The sequence below is a fragment of the Lucilia sericata genome, unplaced genomic scaffold (assembly GCF_015586225.1).
Source record: "Lucilia sericata isolate MDLA Ls3-8-SP2 unplaced genomic scaffold, ASM1558622v1 Contig000478F_arrow, whole genome shotgun sequence".
Taxonomy (NCBI): Eukaryota; Metazoa; Arthropoda; class Insecta; order Diptera; family Calliphoridae; genus Lucilia; species Lucilia sericata.
This window is the reverse complement of record NW_023994493.1, coordinates 155,719-168,496: the sequence shown is the minus strand read 5'-3', so window position 1 is coordinate 168,496 and position 12,778 is coordinate 155,719. Positions and strand designations below refer to the sequence as shown.

Here is a 12,778-nt window from a genome sequence, read left to right as displayed (position 1 = left end):
GGGAAATATCATTCATATTTGCAGACACAGTATTTGAAACATGTGTAGAATTTAACATGTGAAGATCTAAGGCAAAGATTAAGCAGATTGTTTTGGGTTTGAAAAAAATAACGTGATTTCTAAGTTTAGAAGTTTCAGTTAGGCACTTAGGTTTATCACTTCTATTGGAAAAAAAAAACAACAAGATGATATTGGAAAGAAGGTGTGTTTTAGCACGTACTGAAAACTATTTAAGACTTTGGCGATAGTTTGTTCGATGTAGTTTTTCTCGCAGACCTCAACATGAAGGTTAAAATTTTACAAATATTTTTGGCCTCTGCCTTACTCTTGGCTGCCGTCCAGGGCCGCTTTATCCAGGAGGATGAGTTGCTGGAGAAAATGCCTTCACAGTTTATGGAACCTAGAGTTTATATGCCAGAAGATATTGAACAATATTCCGAGGATATTATTAAGCCCGAAAATGATTTAGAAGAAACCGAAGAAGTTGAACTACCTGTCGAAGTTCCAGTTGTATCAGAAGTTGAAATTGAACCACGCAGTGGTGGTGAGTTTGAGACGTTTAATGTAAATTAACAATTCACTTACTTTTTGCTGATATCTCCTTAGGTTGTTCCATACCCATTCGCGGTGGTCTTAAGGCTAAACAACCCTTGTATATTAAACCCGGTACTACTGAATTCTATCCTTTTTCCGATACTGGAAGAATTGATGTGGCTGCTGGCAAGAATATTGAAATCCATTGTACCAGTGGTTTTGCTGCTCCTTTATCAGGCAAGACCCATACCGCCACCTGTGTTAGTGGCACCACTTTTAAAGTCAATGGTGTTCAGCACTCCTTGCCTAGTCTTGTTTGTACCAGTTGGCCTGCTTTTGTAGCCAAGAAGTCGGGCAGCAGTTGCAATGGCGGCACTACTCTTGTCAATGTTGGTTTTGAATTGTCATCTTCCCGTTTCATGAGACAATACCAGGTTTGCTTTAATGAGCACGAGGAAGTAACCCGCTATGTCTACCACAAATTATTCCCTGGCAGCAATTACTATGAAACTGGTGTGGAACGCCTTAACTTTGCCACAGCAGGTTTCTTTGCTGGTAAAAATGTGGACAATCTCTATACCCAGTCTAAGCAAAAGGAAACTATAGATCGTGAATTGGGCTACAATGCTGAAAAGTATTTCGATAATAAAAAGAATATTTTCTTAGCTCGTGGTCATATGGCTGCCAAGGCTGATTTCATGTATGCCTCCGAACAACGTGCCACTTTCTTGTTCCTTAATACAGCTCCTCAATGGCAGGTGTTTAATGCCGGCAACTGGGCTCGTGTTGAGGATGGTGTTCGCGCCTGGGTTACTAAACACAAGAAGACTGTTGAATGCTGGACTGGTGTTTATGGTGTGACAACTCTACCCAATAAGAATGGTGTACAAACCCATTTGTATTTGTCTTATGATGCCAATCACAATGGTCTTATTCCTGTACCTAAATTGTACTTTAGAGTAGTGATTGAACCCTCTACTCGCAAGGGTATTGTTTTCATTGGTGTTAATAATCCTCATTTAACATTGGCTGAGATTAAGAAAGACTATATTATTTGCCCCGATATTAGTGATAAGGTTTCTTATATACCCTGGAAGAAGACTGATATTGTGGCCGGTTATTCTTATGCCTGTGAGGTGGCAGAATTCCGTAAGAAGGTCACTACATTGCCTTCTTTCTCGGTTAGTGGTCTGTTGGTTTAAATAGGCTTCTGCTATATAACTACATTTCGGAAAATTTTATATTTGACTATTTTTGGTTTTAATTTTAATAAAGTGAAAATGAAATGTTGTAGAAAAACATTTACTCTTTATCAAGAAAAGTTCCAGAATTGATCTAGTTTCCAGATTGGTTATTTGGTGATAGAAGAGGGATTTGATTGTTAGACTTTATAAGCCCAATCCCTGAACCCAGAACTGAACTAGAACTGAACTAGAACTGAACTAGAACTGAACTAGAACTGAACTAGAACTGAACTAGAACTGAACTAGAACTGAACTAGAACTGAACTAGAACTGAACTAGAACTAAACTAGAACTGAACTAGAACTGAACTAGAACTGAACTGAACTAGAACTGAACTAGAACTCAACTAGAACTGAACTAGAACTCAACTAGAACTCAACTAGAACTCAACTAGAACTGAACTAGAACTGAACTAGAACTGAACTAGAACTGAACTAGAACTGAACTAGAACTGAACTAGAACTGAACTAGAACTGAACTAGAACTGAACTAGAACTAAACTAGAACTAAACTAGAACTGAACTAGAACTAACTAGAACTGAACTAGAACTGAACTAGAACTGAACTAGAACTAACTCAACTAGAACTCAACTAGAACTCAACTAGAACTCAACTAGAACTCAACTAGAACTCAACTAGAACTCAACTAGAACTCAACTAGAACTGAACTAGAACTGAACTAGAACTGAACTAGAACTAGAACTAAACTAGAACTAAACTAGAACTGAACTAGAACTGAACTAGAACTGAACTAGAACTGAACTAGAACTGAACTAGAACTGAACTAGAACTGAACGAGAACTGAACTAGAACTGAACTAGAAATGAACTAGAACTGAACTAGAACTGAACTAGAACTGAACGAGAACTGAACTAGAACTGAACTAGAACTGAACTAGAACTGAACTAGAACTGAACTAGAACTGAACTAGAACTGAACTAGAACTGAACTAGAACTGAACTAGAACTAGAACTGAACTAGAACTGAACTAGAACTGAACTAGAACTGAACTAGAACTGAACTAGAACTGAACTAGAACTGAACTAGAACTGAACTAGAACTGAACTAGAACTGAACTAGAACTGAACTAGAACTGAACTAGAACTGAACTAGAACTGAACTAGAACTGAACTAGAACTGAACTAGAACTGAACTAGAACTGAACTAGAACTGAACTAGAACTGAACTAGAACTGAACTAGAACTGAACTAGAACTGAACTAGAACTGAACTAGAACTGAACTAGAACTGAACTAGAACTGAACTAGAACTGAACTAGAACTGAACTAGAACTGAACTAGAACTGAACTAGAACTGAACTAGAACTGAACTAGAACTGAACTAGAACTGAACTAGAACTGAACTAGAACTGAACTAGAACTGAACTAGAACTGAACTAGAACTGAACTAGAACTGAACTAGAACTGAACTAGAACTGAACTAGAACTGAACTAGAACTGAACTAGAACTGAACTAGAACTGAACTAGAACTGAACTAGAACTGAACTAGAACTGAACTAGAACTGAACTAGAACTGAACTAGAACTGAACTAGAACTGAACTAGAACTAACTGAACTAGAACTGAACTAGAACTGAACCAAAACTGAACTAGAACTAGAACTGAATTAACATTACTTAGATTCTGAGATTTCCAACCCAAATATTGTTCGGCGGTCTTAATATGTCACCATTATTAAGTTCACTGAAGGTATCACTTTTATTTTATTATTTACTAGACATACTTCATATGGTGTCATAACTTTTAAATACTATTTTTTTAGACTAACAAACCCCGAACATCAAACATTGGTAAATGGGTTACAACTTTTCGAAACTCATTGACCTCACAAGCATAGGAATATCCATTCTTCAGGTCAAGCCTCTTCCAATTTATATAAGAAATTTTATCTGAAACATCTTCACACAAGACATAGCTCTGTTTAATAATATTTATAGGAACGTGAGGATTATTAACACCTACTAAGACCACACCAAGTTTACTAATCGGTTCAATAACAACACGGAAAAATAGTTTCGGTATCGGTAAATGAAAATGTTTATCATTATCTTCATATAGGAAAAGTTCAACGTCGTTCATCATTTCACCGGCCAAACTAGTGACACCATAAACACCAGTCCAACACAGTAAGTCTAGTTTTTTGGTATCCACCCATTGGCGTAACCCATTCTCGACAGCCAACCAGTTACCGCCATTAAAGGACTGCCATTGAGGAGCCGTATTAATGTAAAGAAAAGTGGTCCTCTGTTGGCTGGCATAAACAAAATCGGCTTTAGCCGCCAAATGACCTTTAGACAAATAGTAATCATTGCCATTAAAATATTTTGCCGAGTCTTGGCCCAAAATTCGATCAAGTAAAACCTTTTGTGTTTGTTTCATATATATGACATCCAATTCTTCGCCACCAAAGAAACCTGCCTTTAAAAATTTGCTGGGCCGCGGCGAGTTTTGATAATTATTAGCACCCTTATACAGGGTATGCTGGACATAGCGGGTTACCTCATAATCTGCATTAAAACACACTTGATACACACTGGCAAAACGCATGGGAGCTAATTGGAACCCCACATCTAATAATGTAGTGCCACCATTACAGCTGTTGCTTAAATTGGCAACCGTCACATCATTCCAGGCAGTGCAGGCCACAGTGCCTAAATTCATAGAACTATTTGTAATATTGAAAGTCTGGCCGCTTATACAGTAACCAAATGTAATTGTTAGCAAAGGTTGATCTGGAGTGGCAAATCCACGTGTACAAACTAATTCAATTGCTCCATTAAAATCGACATTAATAACACCATTCTCATCATAAGGATAGAATAAATTTGTTCCAGGTTTAATCAATAAAGGCATTTTGGGATCCTTGAGATCATTGCGTAGAGAAAGAGAACAACCTTTAGGTGGGAATTAAAAAAAAACAATAAATATAAAATTTTCTAATAAAGTGAAAACGATACCAGCATTATTAGCATTTGCTATTCTTGAGATTTTGACAATATCCTCCTCTATCTTTGAATCAGAATTATCCTCCGTTGTAATCGTTATTGTATCTTTCAAATTTTTTACAAAATCCAAAAAGGGATCTAAATTACTTAAATCATTTATGACTGATACAGTTTGATTTTGAGTTAATCTTTCTCCCCGGGTCTGAAATAATGTAACTAATATCAATATGATATGAAATTTTAAAAGCATTTTTATAAAATCTTAAAGAGTAACTAACTGTGGCATAAGTAATGGAGCGTTATTTATATGGCTTTTTGTTTGATTAAAGTGTTCCTCAACAATTAATTGGTTATTTAAAGCATATAGTAATGGTACATTTTGTAATTTGTTGAAATTCAAATATAACTGAACTACTTATAATTGAGTCAGAATTGAACTAGAACTGAACTAGAACTGAACTAGAACTGAACTAGAACTGAACTAGAACTGAACTAGAACTGAACTAGAACTGAACTAGAACTGAACTAGATCTGAACTAGAACAGAACTAGAACTGAACTAGAACTGAACTAGAACTAAACTAGAACTCAACTAGAACTGAACTAGAACTAAACTAGAGTTGAACTAGAACTGAACTAGAACTGAACTAGAACTAAACTAGAACTGAACTAGAACTGAACTAGAACTAAACTAGAGTTGAACTAGAACTGAACTAGAACTGAACTAGAACTGAACTAGAACTGAACTAGAACTGAAGTAGAACTGAACTAGAACTGAAGTAGAACTGAACTAGAACTGAACTAGAACTGAACTAGAACTGAACTAGAACTGAACTAGAACTGAACTAGAACTGAACTAGAACTGAACTAGAACTGAACTAGAACTGAACTAGAACTGAACTAGAACTGAACTAGAACTGAACTAGAACTGAACTAGAACTGAACTAGAACTGAACTAGAACTGAACTAGAACTGAACTAGAACTGAACTAGAACTGAACTAGAACTGAACTAGAACTGAACTAGAACTGAACTAGAACTGAACTAGAACTGAACTAACTGAACTAGAACTGAAGTATAACTGAACGTAGAACTGAACTAGAACTGAAGTAGAACTGAACTAGAACTGAACTAGAACTGATGAACTGAACTAGAACTGAACTAGAACTGAACTAGAACTGAACTAGAATGAACTAGAACTGAACTAGAACTGAACTAGAACTGAACTAGAACTGAACTAGAACTGAACTAGAACTGAACTAGAACTGAACTAGAACTGAACTAGAACTGAACTAGAACTGAACTAGAACTGAACTAGAACTGAACTAGAACTGAACTAGAACTGAACTAGAAACTGAACTAGAACTGAAACTAGAACTGAACTAGAACTGAACTAGAACTGAACTAGAACTGAACTAGACTGAACTAGAACTGAACTAGAATGAACTAGAACTGAACTAGAACTGAACTAGAACTGAACTAGAACTGAACTAGAACTGACTAGAACTGAACTAGAACTGAACTAGAACTGAACTAGAACTGAACTAGAACTGAACTAGAACTAGAACTGAACTAGAACTGAACTAGAACTGAACTAGAACTGAACTAGAACTGAACTAGAACTGAACTAGAACTGAACTAGAACTGAACTAGAACTGAACTAGAACTGAACTAGAACTGAATTAATCAAACTTAGATTCTGAGATTTCCAACCCAAATATTGTTCGGCGGTCTTAATATGTCACCATTATTAAGTTCACTGAAGGTATCACTTTTATTTTATTATTTACTAGACATACTTCATATGGTGTCATAACTTTAAATACTATTTTTTAGACTAACAAACCCCGAACATCAAACATTGGTAAATGGGTTACAACTTTTCGAAACTCATTGACCTCACAAGCATAAGAATATCCATTCTTAAGGTCAAGCCTCTTCCAATTTATATAAGAAATTTTATCTGCAACATCTTTACACAAGACATAGCTCTGTTTAATTATATTTATAGGAACGTGGGGATTATTAACACCTACTAAGACCACACCAAGTTTACTAATCGGTTCAATAACTACACGGAAAAATAATTTCGGTACCGGTAGATGGAAATTATTTTCATTATCCTCGAAAAGAAAAAGTTCAGTATCGGTCTTCATATCATCATTCAAACTGGTGACCCCATAAACACCCGACCAACACAACAAGTCTTGCTTGTTGGTCTCCACCCATTTGCGTAGACCATTCTCGACGGCCAACCAGTTGGCTCGATTAAAGGACTGCCATTGAGGAGCCGTATTTATATATAAAAATGTTGCCCGTTGATGGCTGCTATAAACAAAATCGGCTTTAGCCGCTAAATGACCTTTAACCAAATAGTAATCATTGTCATTAAAATATTTTGCCGAATCCCGACCCAAAATTCGATCAACTAAAACTTTTTGTGTTTGCTTCGTATATATGACATCCAGTTCTTCGCCACCAAAGAAACCAGCCTTCAAAAATTTGCTGGGCCGCGCTGAATTCTGAAAATTATTAGCACCCTTGTACAAGGTATACTGGACATAACGGGTTACCTCATAATTTTCATTAAAACACACTTGATATACACTGGCAAAACGCATGGGAGCCAACTGGAAACCTACATCTATTAATTTAGTGCCACCATTACAGCTGTTGCTTAAATTGGCAACCGCCACATCATTCCAAGCAGTACACGATACAGTACCTAAATTAATAGGATTATTTAAGATTTTAAAAGTCTGACCGCCCACGCAAAAGGCAGTTGTAATTGTTAGCAACGGTTGATTTGGAGTGGCAAATCCACGCGTACAAACTAGTTCAATTTCACCATTAACATCGACATTAATAACCCCATTCTCATCATAAGGATAGAATAAAGTGGTTCCAGGCTTAATCAATAAAGGCATTTTGGGATCCTTAAGATCATTGCGTAGTGAAAGAGAACAACCTTTGAATGAGGAATAAATATATAACTAATTTTCCAAAAAAAATTAAAAATGTTATCAGCTTTACCATTATTCGTTTTAGCAATGCCGGATCTTGATATATCGCCAATATCACTTAACACCTCCTCTAACTTTGAATCTGAATTATCCTCTGTTGTTATCGTCATTGTATCTTTAAATTTGTTTACAAAATCCAAAAAGGGATCTAAATTACTTAACAAATCATTTATAAACGATACAGTTTGATTTGGAGTTAAACTTTTTCCCTGTGCCTGATATAAAGTTACTAATATAAAGATGATTTGAAAATTTAAAAACATTTTAATAAAACCTTAAAGAACAACTAACTGTGAAATATATAATGAAGCATCATTTATACGGCCTTTTGTTTGATTAAAGTGTTTCTTAACAATTAATTGGTTAATTAAAGTGTATTGTAATGGTAAATTTTTTAATTTGTTTAAAGTTAAAAAAAAGACAAGGAATTTGAAATACAAGTAGGTTACAAACTAAAATTGAGTTCTTGTAAATCTTTGCTTAACATCTTTATACTGAACTTGAACTGAACTAGTACTGAATAGAACTGAACTAGAACTGAACTAGAACTGAACTAGAACTGAACTAGAACTGAACTAGAACTGAACTAGAACTGAACTAGAACTGAACTAGAACTGAACTAGAACTGAACTGAACTGAACTAGAACTGAACTAGAACTGAACTAGAACTGAACTAGAACTGAACTAGAACTGAACTAGAACTGAACTAGAACTGAACTAGAACTGAACTAGAACTGAACTAGAACTGAACTAGAACTGAACTAGAACTGAACTAGAACTGAACTAGAACTGAACTAGAACTGAACTAGAACTGAACTAGAACTGAACTAGAACTGAACTAGAACTGAACTAGAACTGAACTAGAACTGAACTAGAACTGAACTAGAACTGAACTAGAACTGAACTAGAACTGAACTAGAACTGAACTAGAACTGAACTAGAACTGAACTAGAACTGAACTAGAACTGAACTAGAACTGAACTAGAACTGAACTAGAACTGAACTAGAACTGAACTAGAACTGAACTAGAACTGAACTAGAACTGAACTAGAACTGAACTAGAACTGAACTAGAACTGAACTAAACTAGAACTGAACTAGAACTGAACTAGAACTGAACTAGAACTGAACTAGAACTGAACTAGAACTGAACTAGAACTGAACTAGAACTGAACTAGAACTGAACTAGAACTGAACTAGAACTGAACTAGAACTGAACTAGAACTGAACTAGAACTGAACTAGAACTGAACTAGAACTGAACTAGAACTGAACTAGAACTAGAACTGAACTAGAACTGAACTAGAACTGAACTAGAACTGAACTAGAACTGAACTAGAACTGAACTAGAACTGAACTAGAACTGAACTAGAACTGAACTAGAACTGAACTAGAACTGAACTAGAACTAGAACTGAACTAGAACTGAACTAGAACTGAACTAGAACTGAACTAGAACTGAACTAGAACTGAACTAGAAACTGAACTAGAACTGAACTAGAACTGAACTAGAACTGAACTAGAACTGAACTAGAACTGAACTAGAACTGAACTAGAACTGAACTAGAACTGAACTAGAACTGAACTAGAACTGAACTAGAACTGAACTAGAACTGAACTAGAACTGAACTAGAACTGAACTAGAACTGAATTAGAACTGAACTAGAACTGAACTAGAACTGAACTAGAACTGAACTAGAACTGAACTAGAACTGAACTAGAACTGAACTAGAACTGAACTAGAACTGAACTAGAACTGAACTAGAACTGAACTAGAACTGAACTAGAACTGAACTAACTGAGAACTTAACTAGAACTGAACTAGACTGAACTAGAACTGAACTAGAACTGAACTAGAACTGAACTAGAACTGAACTAGAACTGAACTAGAACTGAACTAGACTGAACTAGAACTGAACTAGAACTGAACTAGAATGAACTAGAACTGAACTAGAACTGAACTAGAACTGAACTAGAACTGAACTAGAACTGAACTAGAACTGAACTAGAAACTAGAACTGAACTAGAACTGAACTAGAATACTGAACTAGAACTGAACTAGAACTGAACTAGAACTGAACTAGAACTGAACTAGAACTGAACTAGAACTGAACTAGAACTGAACTAGAACTGAACTAGAACTGAACTAGAACTGAACTAGAACTGAACTAGAACTGAACTAGAACTGAACTAGAACTGAACTAGAACTGAACTAGAACTGAACTAGAACTGAACTAGAACTGAACTAGAACTGAACTAGAACTGAACTAGAACTGAACTAGAACTGAACTAGAACTGAACTAGAACTGAACTAGAACTGAATGAACTTAGAACTAGAACTGAAACTAGAACTAGAACTGAACTAGAACTGAACTAGAAACTGAACTAGAACTGAACTAGAACTGAACTAGATCTGAACTAGAACTGAACTAGAACTGAACTAGATCTGAACTAGAACTGAACTAGAACTGAACTATTCATTGAACTAGAACTGAACTTGAACTAGAACTGAAATTGAACTAGAACTGAATTTGAACTAGCACAGGATTAGAACTGAACTAGAGTATCGAAAAAAATATTTTACTTAACCCTTGAAAACCAAATAGACTTCATGTTCAACAATAAAACTTACAATAAATATTTCAATAATAACTTAATAATACTTAAGTTATTATTAAATAGTTAAGATTAAACATAAATCATATTAAACTTATATATTTTTTTATAAAAATAAATCAAAACAAATTATAGATAAGACCATAAATAACAGAAAAAACTATACATTTCATTAAAAAAAAAAGAATAAAGAAAAAATTGACGCACTTGACCAATTTAGCCGCTCAAGTACTCGATGGACAAGATAATGTCTGAAAAAAAAAATCGAAGAGAAAAATATTCAAAAAATTTCTGATAATAATTGTTTGTATAAATGTGTTTATAATGTGGTATGAAAATGCAAAAATTTGGTTTTTATTCTTAACAATTTTGGTTAAAATATATTTAAATGGGACCCTCTTTAAAAGAAATCGTTATTGATAACAATGTATATAGTATGAATATGTTTATCTGTTGGGTATTTAAGTCTCAGACATTGTGAATCCCTCGACTAAAGTGCCATTGTTAGCCATGAAGTTTATTACTAGTTTATTGCTGCTGCTGGCAGCAGCCACTTGTCTGTTCCAATTTACGGCAGCTGGTGTTACGGGTGTGCCTGCGGATTTGTTGGAGAATTTAAAAATATCAGATGATTTGCCAGAAGTTCCTGTAGAGTTGGATCCTGAAGTTCCTGCGGTTGTGGAGGATGAAATATTTGAACGTAATATTTATGCTGAGGTTTTACCCTCATCACCAGTTGAGCAGGACAATATTTTGGCTGAAGGACGTGCTGCTGGTAAGTTTCTTGTGGACTTTATATATTAATGAAAATATTAACTGATTTTTTCTTAAATTTTGAACAGAGTGTAGCATTAATATACGCTCTGGTTTAAGTTCTCCACAACCTGTTTTCCTGGAGACCGATTCTGCAAACTTCTATCCCTACTCCGATACTGGTTATATGCAAGTGGATTCGGGCAAAACCATGCAAATGTTCTGCCCTGGACAATTTAAATCCTTTGCGAAGACACTTATAACCGCCACCTGTGTTAGTGGCACTACTTTTAAGGTCGATGGCTCTAGCTATAGTTTTTCGGAATTGGTTTGCAAATCTTGGCCCAGTTTTGTGGCCAAGAAAACTGGCAGCTCTTGCAATGGTGGTATTTTGATTAAAGTGGGTTTTGAGGTCTCTTCCTCACGTTTTGCCGAACAAATGCAAGTGTGCTTTAATGAAGAGGAAGAAGTTACCCGTTATGTTTATCACACACTCCACCCGGGCAGCAATTATTATCAGACTGGTGTGGATCGTATTACCTTCCAAACTGCTGGCTTTTTTGGTGGTAAAAATGTAGACAAACTTTATACTCAGGTTACACAACAGGAAACCATTAATGCTGAATTGGGTGGTGATGCCAGTAAATATTTTGACAATTCCAAAAATGTTTATTTAGCTCGTGGTCATATGGGCGCCAAGGCTGATTTTGTGTATGGTACCCAACAACGTGCCACTTTCCTGTTCATTAATGCGGCTCCCCAGTGGCAAGTTTTTAATGCCGGTAATTGGGCTCGTGTAGAGGACGGTGTTCGTGCCTGGGTGTCCAAAAATAAAATCAATGTCCAATGCTATACCGGTGTTTATGGTGTCACCTCTTTACCCAACAAAGAGGGACGTGAGACTCCTCTTTATTTGTCCCATGATGCCAATAATAATGGTTTGATCCCTGTACCCAAACTATACTTCCGTGTGGTTATACAGCCAGCCACCAAAAAGGGTATTGTTTTCGTCGGAGTCAACAATCCCCATTTGACTTTGGAACAAATCAAAAAGGACTATATTATTTGTAATGATGTCAGTGATAAGGTTAACTATATTAGCTGGAAGAAAACTGATATCACTGCTGGTTATTCTTATGCCTGTGAAGTTTCCGATTTCCTAAAGACTGTCAAAACTTTGCCAAATCTTTCAGCCCCGGGAGGTTTATTAGTTTAAAAAGTTAAAGAAAAGACTGGTTTCCCATTAATGACACGAAAAACGTACAACGCAATAAATAATGTCTTTTAGAAATTTGGAATATTTATTTTAATATCTTATCTTATAATAAGCAAAAAAAAGTATTATGAATGATAGATTATACTGAACAGGCTGAAGTGTAAAACGTGTTATAAGTTGAAGAGATTAAAAATTTTTAAAATTTTTTAAAGTAAAAAATTTAAAACTGAATTAGGAACATAGCCATAATCTATGATCACTCATATTATCACTAAATTTTAACCCCAAAATACTAACACTTCATCACCCTTATTAAAAATCCTTGCAATTATCCTACTTCATACTCAATGGTCCTTTTCATTTGATAAGCTTCATTGGTCTCCTTAATTTACATTAATTTCTAATAACCAAACAAATTTGTTTATTTTTATTA

At 35.3% G+C, this 12,778-nt stretch overlaps 4 protein-coding genes across 4 annotated transcripts; 2 read left to right on the top strand and 2 right to left on the bottom strand.

Moving 5' to 3' along the window:
- The first annotated feature begins 264 nt into the window (after positions 1-264).
- LOC119605356 lies at positions 265-1,833 on the top strand. Its single transcript, XM_037958400.1, has 2 exons — positions 265-544; positions 607-1,833. Exons 1-2 carry the CDS (start codon positions 283-285, stop codon positions 1,734-1,736), a joined length of 1,392 nt encoding a protein of 463 aa, XP_037814328.1. The 5' UTR covers positions 265-282; the 3' UTR covers positions 1,737-1,833.
- A 1,656-nt stretch (positions 1,834-3,489) lies between these two features.
- On the bottom strand, positions 3,490-4,992 carry LOC119605348. The gene is made up of 2 exons (XM_037958390.1): positions 4,755-4,992; positions 3,490-4,691 (listed from the first exon to the last, which is right to left on the bottom strand). The coding sequence occupies exons 1-2, from the start codon at positions 4,990-4,992 to the stop codon at positions 3,556-3,558; spliced, it is 1,374 nt and encodes a 457-aa protein (XP_037814318.1). The 3' UTR covers positions 3,490-3,555.
- A 1,504-nt stretch (positions 4,993-6,496) lies between these two features.
- On the bottom strand, positions 6,497-8,031 carry LOC119605357. Its single transcript, XM_037958402.1, has 2 exons — positions 7,774-8,031; positions 6,497-7,708 (listed from the first exon to the last, which is right to left on the bottom strand). Exons 1-2 carry the CDS (start codon positions 8,024-8,026, stop codon positions 6,573-6,575), a joined length of 1,389 nt encoding a protein of 462 aa, XP_037814330.1. The 5' UTR covers positions 8,027-8,031; the 3' UTR covers positions 6,497-6,572.
- Positions 8,032-10,784: 2,753 nt separating this feature from the next.
- On the top strand, positions 10,785-12,576 carry LOC119605355. The gene is made up of 2 exons (XM_037958399.1): positions 10,785-11,151; positions 11,219-12,576. Exons 1-2 carry the CDS (start codon positions 10,887-10,889, stop codon positions 12,343-12,345), a joined length of 1,392 nt encoding a protein of 463 aa, XP_037814327.1. The 5' UTR covers positions 10,785-10,886; the 3' UTR covers positions 12,346-12,576.
- Positions 12,577-12,778: the final 202 nt, after the last annotated feature.